The 14806-nt window shown below is 44.1% G+C and overlaps 9 protein-coding genes and 1 non-coding gene across 10 annotated transcripts; 7 read left to right on the top strand and 3 right to left on the bottom strand.

Annotated features, from left to right (window-relative positions):
- Window positions 1-448: 448 nt before the first annotated feature.
- Window positions 449-1726, top strand: FTR1 (high-affinity iron permease FTR1; the record flags this gene model as incomplete). Its single annotated transcript, XM_022609027.1, has 1 exon — window positions 449-1726. One exon carries the CDS (start codon window positions 449-451, stop codon window positions 1724-1726), a length of 1278 nt encoding a protein of 425 aa, XP_022465464.1.
- Window positions 1727-1909: 183 nt separating this feature from the next.
- UBP5 (putative ubiquitin-specific protease UBP5) lies at window positions 1910-3925 on the top strand (the record flags this gene model as incomplete). The annotated part of the gene is made up of 1 exon (XM_022609026.1): window positions 1910-3925. The coding sequence occupies one exon, from the start codon at window positions 1910-1912 to the stop codon at window positions 3923-3925; it is 2016 nt and encodes a 671-aa protein (XP_022465463.1).
- Window positions 3926-4157: 232 nt separating this feature from the next.
- On the bottom strand, window positions 4158-5378 carry DDI1 (Ddi1p; the record flags this gene model as incomplete). Its single annotated transcript, XM_022609025.1, has 1 exon — window positions 4158-5378. One exon carries the CDS (start codon window positions 5376-5378, stop codon window positions 4158-4160), a length of 1221 nt encoding a protein of 406 aa, XP_022465462.1.
- Window positions 5379-5622: 244 nt separating this feature from the next.
- Window positions 5623-6534, top strand: MAG1 (DNA-3-methyladenine glycosylase II; the record flags this gene model as incomplete). Its single annotated transcript, XM_022609024.1, has 1 exon — window positions 5623-6534. One exon carries the CDS (start codon window positions 5623-5625, stop codon window positions 6532-6534), a length of 912 nt encoding a protein of 303 aa, XP_022465461.1.
- A 162-nt stretch (window positions 6535-6696) lies between these two features.
- COX15 (Cox15p) lies at window positions 6697-8118 on the bottom strand (the record flags this gene model as incomplete). Its single annotated transcript, XM_022609023.1, has 1 exon — window positions 6697-8118. One exon carries the CDS (start codon window positions 8116-8118, stop codon window positions 6697-6699), a length of 1422 nt encoding a protein of 473 aa, XP_022465460.1.
- Window positions 8119-8398: 280 nt separating this feature from the next.
- Window positions 8399-9985, bottom strand: EMP65 (Emp65p; the record flags this gene model as incomplete). Its single annotated transcript, XM_022609022.1, has 1 exon — window positions 8399-9985. One exon carries the CDS (start codon window positions 9983-9985, stop codon window positions 8399-8401), a length of 1587 nt encoding a protein of 528 aa, XP_022465459.1.
- Window positions 9986-10300: 315 nt separating this feature from the next.
- Window positions 10301-10984, top strand: RTR1 (RNA polymerase II subunit B1 CTD phosphatase RTR1; the record flags this gene model as incomplete). The annotated part of the gene is made up of 1 exon (XM_022609021.1): window positions 10301-10984. The coding sequence occupies one exon, from the start codon at window positions 10301-10303 to the stop codon at window positions 10982-10984; it is 684 nt and encodes a 227-aa protein (XP_022465458.1).
- Window positions 10985-11894: 910 nt separating this feature from the next.
- KNAG0Gtrna3V lies at window positions 11895-11968 on the top strand. Its single transcript has one exon. It is a non-coding gene; the product is annotated as a tRNA-Val (tRNA).
- A 483-nt stretch (window positions 11969-12451) lies between these two features.
- GDI1 (Gdi1p) lies at window positions 12452-13804 on the top strand (the record flags this gene model as incomplete). The annotated part of the gene is made up of 1 exon (XM_022609020.1): window positions 12452-13804. One exon carries the CDS (start codon window positions 12452-12454, stop codon window positions 13802-13804), a length of 1353 nt encoding a protein of 450 aa, XP_022465457.1.
- Window positions 13805-14167: 363 nt separating this feature from the next.
- RRN10 (Rrn10p) lies at window positions 14168-14740 on the top strand (the record flags this gene model as incomplete). The annotated part of the gene is made up of 1 exon (XM_022609018.1): window positions 14168-14740. The coding sequence occupies one exon, from the start codon at window positions 14168-14170 to the stop codon at window positions 14738-14740; it is 573 nt and encodes a 190-aa protein (XP_022465456.1).
- Window positions 14741-14806: the final 66 nt, after the last annotated feature.

Raw genomic sequence — 14806 nt, 5'->3', positions numbered from 1 at the left:
AAATTGAACACTGAGCAGCCCAACAGAAAACGAAAATGAAAATAATAATAATAATGATAGGAAGGTACAGAACAACTCTGCACAGCGAGTGGGTTTCCTCGTATCGGATGTTCTTTCGAAGAGGGTGCGATACCTGTACGGCGTGCTTTACGCCATTGGTTGCTCTCTGACTCGCTATTCGTCCATCGATGGGAAGGAACAGATACGTGCAAAACTTTCTTTCTTCTTGCACACACGCACACACACATATATATATATGTGAGCTGTTATGTCAATTGGATGGTGTGTGCTTGCGTCAGTCTTCTTATGAGCAAATATCTTCTCCGTGTATCGGACAAATCTTTGTATCCATCGTCTCTTGGCCAGTTACTGAGAACACTGATTGAGCAAATACAGTGCCTGTGTGTGTATCTGTCTCTTTCTGTTTGACTAGAGTACAATTAGGAATATGCCTAACAAAGTTTTCAACGTGGCAGTCTTCTTTGTCGTCTTCAGAGAATGTCTGGAAGCTGTCGTCATTATCTCGGTGCTGCTTTCCTTCTTGAAGCAGTCCATTGGCGACAAAAACCCGAAGTTGCACAAGAAGCTGAAAACACAAGTCTGGATCGGCTGTATCGGCGGGTTTATCATATGTCTCGCTATTGGTTGTGGTTTCATTGGCGCCTACTACTCTCTGCAGAAGGATATCTTCGGCTCAGCGGAGGATCTGTGGGAAGGGATCTTCTGTATGATAGCTACTTGCATGATTACCATGATGGGGATCCCCATGCTGAGAATGAACAAGATGCAGGGGAAGTGGAGAATCAAAATTGCAAAGTCGCTAGTGGAGGTGCCCAAGCGGAAGCGTGATTTCTTCAGAATTGGGTTTTTGACAAGACGTTACGCAATGTTCATCCTTCCCTTCATCACAGTGCTGAGAGAAGGGCTGGAGGCAGTCGTCTTCGTTGCCGGTGCCGGTATTACCACAAAGGGGTCCCACGCTTCCGCGTACCCACTACCAGTGGTGGTCGGATTGATCGCGGGGGGGCTCGTTGGGTTCCTGCTGTACTATGGTGCCTCGCGTTCCTCGCTTCAGATTTTCTTGGTCATCTCCACCTCTATCCTGTACTTGATCAGTGCGGGGCTGTTCTCAAGAGGTGCTTGGTACTTCGAGAACTACAGGTTCAACAAGGCTAGTGGTGGTGACGCCTCAGAGGGTGGTGACGGTAATGGTTCGTACAATATCAAAAAGGCCGTCTACCACGTCAACTGCTGTAACCCAGAGTTGGACAACGGTTGGGATATTTTTAATGCCCTGCTGGGATGGCAAAACACCGGGTACCTGTCTTCGATGCTTTGTTACAACATCTACTGGCTAGCGTTGATCATCGTTCTGGGGTTGATGATCTACGAGGAGAGACACAACCACTTGCCCTTCATGAAGAACGTGCAGATGAAGCACTTGAATCCAGGTTACTGGATCAAAAATAAGAAGAAGAACGAAATGACGGAGGAGGAACAGGAAAAGTTGTTCTCGAGAATGGACGATCTGAGATTCGCAGAGGACGGGGTTATAGAAGAAAGTGGCACCATTCAAGGCGATGCGACCGAGTCTTCCGGACCAGACAAGAAGAACGCAGAAGTGTCGGGCAAAGTGGTCGAGTTAGCAACAACGAACACCCAGGAGAAAAGCAACGACTCACAAAACTCTTCCTCCTCTCAGGGACGCACCCAATACTGGCACTAATTACGCGGTGTTCCCACTATATATATGTACCGCTGCGACACAGCCGATAATCCTACAAGTAGGCGTTTCAATGCCTTCGTGTTTATAAAACATCTCTTATAATTATATGATCCAATATCCTATTTTTTTTTGTAGTGCACTTTGTTCCTCTTTTGGCAATTTGAGATACAAAACTGAGCCACAATGACGTATCCAGTAGAGTTTCAGTATAAATCGAGGGCAGACCCCAGCATGGATAACGTCGAGCATATGTATCATGAAACCAACACTCTGAATATGGAGCAAGGTACACCTGGCCCTGCTCTCGAAAAAATGATTTTGTACAACAATATCCCATCCTTACTTGTACAATGCCACAGAATTTGGGTAACTTATTCTGATGAGTGCCATCGATTGCTGGAGGACACAGAACAGTGCACGTATATGAAACAACGGGAAAGATATGAAACAGCATACGGTCACTACATGGAGGTACGCGACACTTTGTTGAACAAGATCCCACTTATGCCCGAATTCAACGATTTTTTTGTTCGAGATAGGGATGACCAAACGAGGGCACATTATTTGCGCTTCAAAGAGTTGGTAGAGAAGGATCGCAGGATCAATGACTTGAGGGAAAAACTTTCGCAACTTAGGACAAAAAAGACTTTCTTTACGGGTTTTCTAAAACAGTCGTGGATCTCCGAGGGGACCCTGAGGCGGATCCTTCTTTCCAAAAGTTCTGGGGATATTCTTGTCATCGAAGTAAGAGAATTGTCTTTGTCTACTCAACATCCCCAGGATTCGAAATTTAACGTATGCATAGATCCGATTTTAATCAAAGAGCAGGAAACTCTTTCGAAACTTGAACACAATCTAGAAAAGGTAACGAAACCGGGGGAGCTTTTTTACTTCAGGGGAAGAAACGATTTTGAATATATCGTAATTTGTGTTCCCATCAAGGAGTTACCTAGTGGGACTGGATATAAGAAAAGTGTAATACTTTTCGAAAAAATCATTACTGATCTCAAACCCAGGACCATAGATCAAAGGTATCCTAAGCTGTACATGTGCTCTGTGAACTACGATGCAATAATAACCAAAAATGATTTGGGTAATAACAGCAACATGGCTGGACCTGCATTTTCTATTCAACTGCCCTTATTTACAGGAAACAACCCCCAGACACTATCCAATACACACAAACCCAACTACACGAGCCCAACAGTAATAAAGGGCATTCAGAATGAAGGTAACTGCTGTTACATGAATTGTATTATACAATGTCTCCTTTGCTTCCCTGAATTTACCAACAAGTTCCTAGACAACGCCTACCTTGGAACAATAAATGTTAATAGTAGGTTGGGGCATCAGGGACTGGTGGTCAAGAATTGGGCAAAAATAATTCAAGCCTTTTTTCAGGTCAGCCAGGAAAACATACAGCCAGCAGTCAGTATTACGGAATTTAGAGAACAATGGGCTAATCTTTTCCCAGAATATGGGAAATATCAACAACATGATTGCAGTGAGTTCTGTCTTCGTTTACTTGAAGAGATTCACGAAGACAGTAATTGGGGTAGACCACAAAATTCCGATGCAGCTATGCAGGTTGATGACTACAGAGAAGCCTGGAATCTGTACCGGAAGGGAAATTCAAGTTATATTGTCGATACATTCAAAGGTCAAATAAAAAGTCAACTAACTTGTCAAGTATGCCAAACACAGTCAAACAATTACGAACCGTTCTCAATCTTAAATCTTCCAATCCCTCTCGTATCTATGTGCCATATCTACGACTGCATGAAGGAGCTATTTAAAGTGCATGTGCTAACGGGTGACGACAGGTGGTACTGTAGTACATGTAAAACAAAGACACATTCGACATTGGGCACCACAATAACAAATGTACCAGAGGTGCTGATTATCCATTTCAATAGGTTTGATAACCTTTTGAACAAGAAGGAATGCTTTGTTAAGTACCCTTATCTGTTAGACCTGAGCCAAGGTAACGGATTATTGGGGAAGTGTGACGTACCATATAAACTAGTAGCCGTTGCATGCCACACAGGGACATTATTTAGTGGGCATTACACGGCGTACTGTTTTAAAAACTCGGAAAATGGTTGGTATCATTTTGATGATACGCAATGCAAACCAGTTTCGAATGGAGAATGCATTTCACAGTCTGCTTATTTGTTATTTTATCAAAAGCAGCAATGAGAACCGATTAGTTCAAAATTTACATATTCAAATACATCCTATTTACATTAAGCTTGGATCTTCTTTTTCTACCAAAGGAATCAATCTGCTTGATGCATTTTGTATCTTTTAAAAAGGTCTTTGTAAAATAAAAATAGTCAGTGATGAACGAAATTCAGGTGCCAAAGAAACTTTGGTAAACGGTACGGTTATGATAGCAAAACACGTACCTGAATAATAGTTCCCCTAACAATTATTGAAAAAGATACGAAGCTGCCAATTCAGCATTACCGCCGGTCATATCCAAGGCTTTTATGACCTCTGTCCTCGTAAACCCCAAATCCATCAACTGATTTATCGCTGCTTCAGAGTGGGAGATGCCCCCCTGCTGCTGTGAATTAATTGTCGTAGGAGCATTGCTGGGAACCGTGGAACCTGTCCCTTGGATGACACCAGATGGACCACCTGCCTTTTTGATGATTTCCTCCTGAGAACTTTTCGGAATATCAGCCTCGGTCAAAAACTTTGTTTCTACTCCTGCAATTTTCATGACGTTATCCTTGAGGTCAATGATTGCCTGATGCCTTCTCAACATATCTAATCCAAACAAAAGATCGATGCCCGTATCCAGCACGGCAAAACTTCCTGGAATATATTGAGTCTCGATCTTCAATTGTGCCTGATGGATTCTCCCTAAAATCTTCCCCGTGCCAACACCACGGGCCTCACCAATAAATCTCCGATCAATAAGCCTTGTCAACCCAGTAAGCTCTGCCAACTTCGTCGACATCATCGTCATCTGTGCACCTGTATCGACAAAAGCTTTTACGGGATGACCGTTGATCTCCAAATTAATAAATAACATGCTGACCGTGGTAAACACTTCTGGTGTAAACTCGTAGGCGTATCTTAGCTGTTCATCAATAGCTTTCTGGTCAGTCAGTTCCGCCAGCCTCTTCTTATTCTCTGGATTCTCCGGGTCCTTCATTAATTTTTCGTATTCGCCCTGTGGAATCCCAAAATCGTTCTGGTTTTGTACAGCTGAAAAGGGTGAACCTCCTCTTCTTTGCAAAATAATCGGACTTAACCTCTCAAAGAATAACCGAGGGTCGTTGATTATATTGTCGAGACCCGGGATCTGGAAGGATAATTGCTGTCTCATTAACTGATTAGCCAATAGCTGTCTTCTAAATGCCTCGACGTAATCCCTGTCGTTCAAATTCTCGATATTCGATTCAGACTTATTCTTAATGAGCAAAAGCTGACTATTCTGAATCCCCAGCTCTTTCAAAGTTTTCGCCCGGCTTCCATCCACGTCGATAGCAGCCATGTTGTTGTACAAGTCCTGCTTTTCACCATCAAAGGAACAGTCCAACTCCAGCAGCGCCAGAAGGTCGTCCAACACCATATCATCACTGACGTCGATAGGCCCGTACACCTGTTCCGTTGACTCGTTCGAAACCGTTAATTGCATTCTCAACTACCCCAAAACACTTTAAGAAAAGGATACAAAAAGGAATTTTATCGATCCACTGACTGTACAGATCTGTAAGATACCAAGCCTCCGCACTGACCAGGGCAACAGTTCTAACAGGACCCCCTCAAGCGGATCTGGAACGATTTGAATATTATTTGAACAAAAAAATGTCATTAAAATTCCTCGAAGAAATGCCAAAGACGGGAGGAACACGGAGTTGAGGAGGTAGAGACAGCTGGTGATGATCACTCGTGCCCAGAAGAGAAGCCGTGCCGAAACTGAGAAGCAAGATGATGATAACGAACATAAGCAGCGTTTAAAAGAGGACGAGATTGTGCTTCCCAGCGACTTTATTGAGAAACATACTAATGAGTTCGTTATAGGGTGCGAGAGGGTATTAGAGGTGGACCCCAGCGTTAGGACCATAATGTTACTTAACAGTTTTATGCTTTTTTACCGTACTGATGATAGTGATGACATTGCAAAAGTCTCCCTTCAGGACGCATTTACGAGACTGGGGAGTACTATTATGGGCCAACAGATTAGTAATAACGCCGCGATGAGTATAAGAAAACGGTTCATGGACCATTTCGATGGGTTGTTCCCCACTTTCTTGACGTTGCACAAGGATCTGAAGGACCCGGAGAAACGCAGTATCATAAAGGCGTGTGGCCTTAGTGACAGGAAACTGTCATATCTTGAATCGCTGGCATTGTATTTCAGCGAGAACTCGAAGGAGATAGATACGCTTTTCAAAACTAGGGACAACGACAGTGAGGTTGTTGATCATCTTGTTAACAATATCAAGGGGATTGGACCCTGGAGTGCCAAGATGTTTTTGCTAACGGCACTGAAGCGGTTGAACGTCTTTGTTCCAGAAGATTTAGGCATCGCGAGAGGGTTTTCGCGCTATATTAGCGACAAACCAGAGCTTTTGGCCGAGTTGATGAAAAATAGAGGTAGCGTCATCAAGAAGAGCAAGATCAAGCACAAAAAATTCAATTGGACCATCTACGACGACGACATTATGGAAGCGTGTGCGGATAGGTTCGCTCCATACCGCAGCATATTTATGGTGCTAATGTGGAGACTGTCCAGCGAGGACACCATGGCAATGGTCAAAATAGAGAAGGAATTCATGCAACAGATCTAGGAATCTCGTTCTTACAATACCGTTTATAGACAATAAATAATGGATCATTCGAGTATATATATAACATTTAGCGGAGAGGATGCAGAAATCAGCGCACACTATTAACAAGGAAGATTTGTGACGTCAAAAGGCAAAAAGGCGAAGAACGAACACTGCGCTCACTCACTTTGCAAGTTTGGCTGTCTCTGACATAATCTTGGTACCCGCTTGTTGTGTCGACCTCTTCAGTTCCTTCGCCAGCGTACTGTTGATTACGTTTCTAATCCCGGCTCTTGGTCTTCTTAGTTGATTCATTAGGATCAACGAGGACGTGACCAGGGCCAGTGCACCGGCTTGATGTGTCGATGCCAAGTGGACCGGAACTAACCATAACAGGGTGAAAATACCCAGACCGACTTGCAGCGTGACAATACCCATGAGCGTATGAATAGACATCTGCACATTTTTGGGGATGAATGGCTTTTTCTTCACGGCGTACATGTGGACACCAAACACAGCAAAGAATGCAACAGTGGCGAATGTTCTATGGACCAATTGTACCGTAGTTGGGTTCTCCAACAGGTTTCTCCACCACAAATCTTTCTGGTCCTCTCTACGAGCAAAATTCGAATCCATCAGCTCACGCTTTGGAGGGAACCAAGTCTCCCCCATTTTGGGCCAGGTGTTGTAGATCCATCCAGCATCCAATCCAGCGACCATACCACCACTCATCGCGGTGACGAAGGATATCACCAATAATGCGGTCGAGAGTTTCCTTAATGGGCGTAGCATCGGACTATCCAATTTCTTAAACAAGGCGGAGGCATCTATTGGTTTTTTCATCCACTTGTTCTCCTTCAAGATATCGAACCCAGTCCAAAGCATACCCAAGTACAACAAAAACGCAGCACCCAGATGTGTGGTTAATCTGTACTGGGACACTGTCGGCTTCGACTTTCTCGCTTCCAGTTGTTCTTGGTCCAAACCGGATTTAACCATCCACCAACCTAAGAACCCTTGCAAACCTAGCAGAGCACACAGTCCAAAGATTCTCTTGTTCACCTGCGGAGATGTACGTTTCCTCATGGCAAAATATACAGCAGGTGCAATAAATACAACACCGATAGCACGGCCCCATAATCTGTGAATCCACTCCATGAAGAAGATAAACTTGAATTCGTCCATGTCGATATGACTGTTCAGTTGTTTGAATTCAGGGGAGTCCTTGTACTTTGTGAACTCTTCCTCCCATTCTTGCTGGTTCATAGGTGGCAGAGAACCTGTGACAGGCTTCCATTCAGTAATACTCAGACCAGACTCAGTCAGTCTAGTCAGCCCACCAAGGACCACAATACCAAACACCAGACCAGAAGTACCGATCAGCCAGTAGGCAACGCTGTTAGCGGTCTTCCGTGCACCATCTCCACTAGTAGTGGTAAACTCCGGAACACTCCCTGCAATCCCCTTGAGGGGACGCGCACCAGTGAAGGACCGTTTCGCACAAGCACCAGCCAAAATAGATTTGTTGCTCAAATTCCCAGCTGTAAACAGCGAGCTACCTTGGTTGGAACTCAAGCCAGCACTGAGAGTCTTTGGAGAGCACATGCTCTTACGAAGATAATTCAGCGACGAAACACCTCTTCGGGCGACAAAACCGGGGGCGGTTCTCCCACACCCTGACAGCACCAGGTGTCTAAACATTGTCTCAGCTATTAACAACCTCCTGATCCACCAATAAAACAGTGAATACCGTCCAACAACACAACATCAAGACGTATCTGCGTCCTCAAAGTGCTGCTTCATGAAGTAATCGGCCTCGAAACAACAGGAAAATCGAGAAAAGAAAGGAAAAAAGTGCTTTGTGTCCCAAAAGGGCAATAGCAACTTACCAGATCCGCTTCGACACCATCTTGTACCGGGCGACCTGTTCGAGGGCCGTGCTGCTGTCCCTGTCATGCTTGGCCCTTGCCTCGCTCGTAGTGGGGGGTGGCTCTGCCGTTCCGTATATGATCTCTCTTGTGCTCTGGTCCATGGTGCCGCTGCCCTCCGAGACTAACCCGGGGACGTAATCCCGCTCGGTCACTTGCAGCGATACTGGGTTCCTGCTGGCGTGACCAGAGCAGTAAACCAGTATTTGGTGGACTGCAACGCGCAGTAACAGAACGGAGCATGCTATGGTCATGATGCACGCCATTGTTTGAATTAGGGAGACAACTTGGTAGGTGTTGTCATTGACAAACTTGCACTTGATAACGCGATACAGTGCCGGGGTCACTATTACGAGGAACAGAACAACGAACGACGGCAGCGGCAAGCCCAGTCTCTCCTGGTACTGAAGTATGCTTGTGGTGTGGTCCTTGTATGTGATGTAGAAAAATTTATCGTAAATCTGAGGCTTGATCCGGTTGAATTTTGTTATATAAGCGTGTTTGATCCAGTCCACCAAAACAGCACTACCGAGGACGCTAACCATTGGGTTCCACAGACATAGAGACAAAGTATTGCCCTGCAAAGTGGAAATCCTGTTCCATATGCTTATGAAGGAGAGATCGGAACTCATCATCGCCATACTGGAATTTCGTAGCGCTATAATAAGCAAAAGCAGTACAACTTTGAATCTTTGAACCATATCACTGATCGTTAATTGGAATAACCCTTCCTTGTCAAATTTCTTAAACAACGAGGCTTTGATCTCTGCAAATTGCATCGATAGTAGGAGAGCGGTCAACGCGTTGTTGTACGAATTCACGGCAACGTTCAAAGATATTGCTTGGTAGATAAGAACATACCCGTGCGACACGAGGTATAGAGTAGTCAGTGCCAACAAAATAAGTTGCTTAAACCTACTGTCTCTCCAACAGTACTTCTTCGAAAACAATAAAACGCGGAGTAAGGATTGACCCATAGATGAGAGCATCGTGTCGCCAATTTCCAATACGCTAAACAGCATGTACAGCTTCATCGAGTTTTGTCTCTTAATTCGATGATAAACTTTCGAAGTATCCAGCTTGCTCAAGATAATTGAGGATATGAGGATGAGGAAAAGTGTCAACCTCTCCCTTAGAGTTCTTGCCAGCCAGGTGTAGCTCATATCTCGAGATCTGTAAATATTGATATAACCAATGATGATCTTGATCGGCAAGACACTGAAATAATAAAGAAACCCGTCAAGAAGGACCAACAACGTGTATGTCATGTATTTCTCCAAATACAGTGGAATTTGGACCATATTGATGAGTTGTTCCATTTCGTAATTGCCATCTTGACTTTCTTGCCCTTCCCCACTAACATCCGAACTATCTTCTGGAAAATATTTTCCGGACAGCTCAAGCGAACGCAACACTTGCCGCCACCATATACGCATACGGCGATTCACGCGCTTTCTCTTTGTACGACTCGGATGACTACTGGCATGCGATGACGTTCTACTTCGCTGAGATGTTCCTTTCTGTTGAAAGTGCACCTTCTCCATGATTTTGGTTCTCTTCCACCGGCCCCACGCCTTCAGCACGCAATTGCAGCTCTGATTTAAAGATGGTTTACTTCAATGTAGTATGCAACCTCTCCAATCCGTGCCCAATCTCATGTAACGGCTTGCGATGGGTAGCTGTGGTTACGACACACTCTCTCTTTCTTTCTTTTTTTTTCCTTTATAGGATTCGAACATCACTAAAGGGCTCTGTAGGATGAGCATGAACGCAAAACGTCACAGTCGAGTGTGTATCGAGGGGAGGACGTACTGCATTGGACTTGATCATTTGGCAACTAGATAAGAAGGGTGTTTAATATGTTGGAGGGCAAGATTAGCATCCACAGAATACAGCAGGTGGCTCTTTCTGGGTTTCAAAAACATAGGCAGTTAAGTATCAAAGAATCGGAAGTAATTACCCTAGAAATCATCACTCTGCTGTGTGATGCGTCTTTGGAGAGCGAAGAAGCGGCAAAGTATCTCGGAAAACTGATAACACCGGAGACCTACGATGATCTTATCGATGAAAGAAACTTGAACGGGCTCTGTGGGTACCCTTTGTGCTCTAACTCAACAGAGAGGCGAAGAGATCCTTTCAGTATGAATCAAACGACAAAGCTGTTTATGTCTGAGAACAACCCTTACAATTACCTGTCCAAGTTCTGCGGCAAACTACACTCCAATTGCTCACAGTTCTATCAGCTACAGTTATCGGATGATCCGTTGTTCACCAGGGTAGGGATACATTTGATCGAGGACACGATGAAGAACGTTGAGCAAGAGGAAAAGTACGGTATTACACTGTTGGAAGAGGTGATAAGACGCGAATCTACAGAGGACGAGATAAAATTTATAATATCGGGGATAAAACAGCTTGACATAAAGACGAAGAAGAGCGAAAATGGGGATACACCTACTCCTGATGAATTATCCAAATGGTTACAAGAAATAACGATTGTGGAGAACATAAATCCTTCCATTCCGGGTGATTTATCTAAATAGAGCCAAAAGTATTGGAGTGGCTTGATTCCCCCTAGTATGTGTTGTGTTCGCATGTCATCTTTCCCTTGTATCGACTCGTAAATAAAATATACTGGTTATATAAACGTAACTCGCTAGGAAGAAGAAGAAGAAGGGATTGTTGTTTTTTAGACATAAAACTTGCAAAGAGTGAACCTTACGGGTACTGTCAATATGGATTCCTCTTCTAAAAGCCTCTTTGAACTACACCAATTGCCATGATATTTGGAAACTGAAAACTTAAATTATGCAGCATTTTATAAGGACGCAGCTACAACGAGAATGCAATATGTACAGCCTAAATTCACTGATTCAATAATCATATTGCGTGACCTAATTTACCATTAATAAACGGCTAAAACATTTTTTCTTTGTTGTAGGTCAGACTAGGGTGGATCTCAGAAATAGTAACGACGGACTGGATATGAACACTAGAACATAGTGTTGTTTGACGATATCTCAGTCAAGTAAATATTGCATAGTGTTGGAAATTATAGGTCCAAACCCTATAATCTTCCGTGAGATAAGTATATTTTTGTCTCACGTGAAAATGGAGAATTTTCACAACGGTATTTTTCACTGGAAGAAGATATTTGAAGATATCTTTAGATAGTATTGTGTACACTACATAGTTCTGTTTAGAGAAGCCGATACAGTTTTCATATAAGTCCTATCGTAGTATGATGATGAATCCCGTCAGCGACCAGTACATAGTAACGGTTGTTTGTCGCTAAGGGTTGCCTTGTGGAAAAGGGCTTATTGTTTGTGTCTCGTATAAGAGAGTTGTTGTCATAACTGAGAACTGTGTGAGTTCGTGATTGAAAGCTGGGTCTCGTGATTAAAACTGTGTGACATCTATGTCACACAGTTCCAGCATTTTTCAGAAATAAATGGTTTCGTGGTCTAGTCGGTTATGGCATCTGCTTAACACGCAGAACGTCCCCAGTTCGATCCTGGGCGAAATCATTATTTTTTCAAAATTTTTTGCTTCTTTTTTGGGGTTGTTTGCTCCTACAGGAGAACTGAGAGGTATCAACAATTGCACTCGAACCAAGGAAAACTGAACACTTAGACACAACCCTTCTGCATCCGTCCTGCTAAAAATTACACACACCCTTTGACTTGCGTCTACCCTTGAACGGAAGTTGTGGTAACGTAGAAATCACTTCCAGCCAACCATTCTTGCAAGACGCACAACCTAATCTCGTTGCTTCTACTCTTACTCTTACCCCAGTTACCAGTACAGGGCAACCAGTGGCCCGCTGTTGGTTGAACTTGTTGGCGTTGGACCCACACTGTAAGTGTCTCGTATCTCGTTACTTCTTTTTTTTGTATTTTCTGTCCTTTTTCTATTTGGGGGCTGTACTCGTTAACATAGTGAAGTACCGCATTGTACAAGCCAGACAGACAGCAACAACCACAGCATCAGCCACAGCATACCAGCCAGCCATGGATCAAGAGAAAGTTGACACCGATTATGACGTTATTGTTTTAGGAACAGGGATCACGGAGTGCATTCTATCTGGGCTGCTTTCCGTGGACGGTAAGAAAGTTTTGCATATTGATAAGCAGGACCATTATGGTGGGGAGTCCGCGTCTGTCACTTTATCCCAGCTGTACTCCAAGTTCAAGCAGAACCCACCATCGAAGGAGGACAGGGAGGGAAAGTTTGGCAAGGACAGGGACTGGAATGTCGATTTGATCCCCAAGTTTCTGATGGCAAACGGTGAATTGACCAACATCCTAGTGCACACGGATGTCACCAGGTACGTGGACTTCAAGCAAGTTTCAGGGTCGTACGTGTTCAAGCAGGGGAAAATTTACAAAGTTCCTGCTAATGAGGTGGAGGCAATCTCTTCACCACTGATGGGCATCTTCGAGAAGAGAAGGATGAAGAAATTCTTGGAGTGGATCAGCTCGTACAAAGAGGACGATGTCCCCTCACACCAGGGGTTGGATCTCGACCAGAACACAATGGACGAGGTCTACTACAAGTTTGGGCTCGGTAACTCAACAAAGGAGTTTATCGGCCATTCAATGGCGCTTTGGACGAACGACGACTATCTGCAACAACCAGCAAGGCCAAGTTACGAGAGAATTCTACTGTACTGTCAGAGTGTTGCCCGCTACGGGAAATCGCCATACCTGTACCCGCTATACGGTCTGGGGGAGTTACCTCAGGGGTTTGCCCGGCTGTCCGCCATATACGGTGGTACCTATATGCTAGACACCCCTATTGATGAGGTGGTTTACGCAGATGATGGAAAATTCGAGGCAGTAAAGACAAAACTAGGTACGTTTAAAGCACCAGTGGTAATTGCGGACCCAACTTATTTCCCGCAGAAATGCAAATCAACGGGACAGAGAGTCATTAGAGCTATCTGTATCTTAAACCACCCTGTTCCAGGCACAAGCAGTGCCGACTCGCTACAGATCATTATCCCGCAGAGTCAAGTAGAGAGGAAAAACGATATCTACATTGCAATTGTCTCCGATGCACACAACGTGTGTTCCAAGGGCCACTATTTGGCCATTATATCCACAATCATCGAAACAGATAAGCCACACGTAGAGTTGGAGCCAGCTTTCAAAATTCTGGGGCCAATCGAGGAGAAGTTTATGGGCATCGCGGAACTGTTCGAACCGAAGGAGGACGGGTTCAAGGATAACGTCTACCTTTCCAGATCCTACGATGCCTCGTCTCACTTCGAGACCATGACTGACGATGTCAAAGATATATACTTCAGAGTAACTGGCCACCCACTAGTTTTAAAACAGAGAAAGGATCCTGAACAGGAGTGAGACTACCCGCTCCCCTATACTCTCCAGGATGATGAGACGTTGTCAATTCATTTATCAATTTCCTCCTCTCCTACTCGACGTTATTATAGGGCTTCCTATTGTTTTTGCCGTTCTTCCACGTATATCGATGCCGTATATATACATACACAAACATATCTAAAACTAGAGGTTCAAATTTGATTCCTAAATATCAGAACGGTCCAAATCGTATGGTCCCCTGGTCTAACCTCACTATACCTCTCTTTCAATATAGAGAAACTATAATATTTTTCAAAGTATTCAATTATTCAATATCACTTACTATACAGCGGTAATACTAAGGAAAGCACGCTGAAGTGGACAAACCAATATATACATATAATAATGGATAGGAATGTATACGAGGCATGTTCAGACCTTGTCACCGAGTACCAGACACATACAGTTTCCGCAGATGAAATTCTGGCCAGCAAGATCAACTATTTGGTGCCTATTCCTTTCAAGTCGCGCGAGGATTTGGCCGCCGATGCTGCCGTTGACAGACTGAACGGATTGTTCCAGGGAGAAATCATGCCGCAGTTGGACCTAAGGGTATTACATTATTTTGCAACTCAATTGTGTCTGCAGCGGTATCCACAACTCATCGATTGTTTTGACGAAACCAGCTTGATTACATTGGGTCTGCTGGTGGAAAAATGGGTCGAAGACTACCTAATAAGTAACGAGAATATAAGAGGACTGTCGTCTTCCGATGAAGACGAAGATGAGGACGAGTACGAGGACGATACTGATTCCGAGATAGAGGATGATTCAGATCAGACCTTGGAAAAAGACGATGAAAATAAAGAAGAACGTCCCCACAATCAAGAGAGAGATGACAAGGCTAAAATCCGTGCAGGTCCTGCTCAGATGATATCCAAAATGCTCAATTACAGGGACTATCCAGCTGATATATGATCCCGAGGGGAAGAGATGTCCTATTCGTACCAAATGATATGCTTAGTAGCAGAGATAATTTTTGTT

Source organism: Huiozyma naganishii, chromosome 7 (assembly GCF_000348985.1).
Source record: "Huiozyma naganishii CBS 8797 chromosome 7, complete genome".
NCBI classification, from domain to species: Eukaryota; Fungi; Ascomycota; class Saccharomycetes; order Saccharomycetales; family Saccharomycetaceae; genus Huiozyma; species Huiozyma naganishii.
Note: the sequence above shows the minus strand (reverse complement) of the source record. Positions and strands in the feature narration are given on the sequence as shown.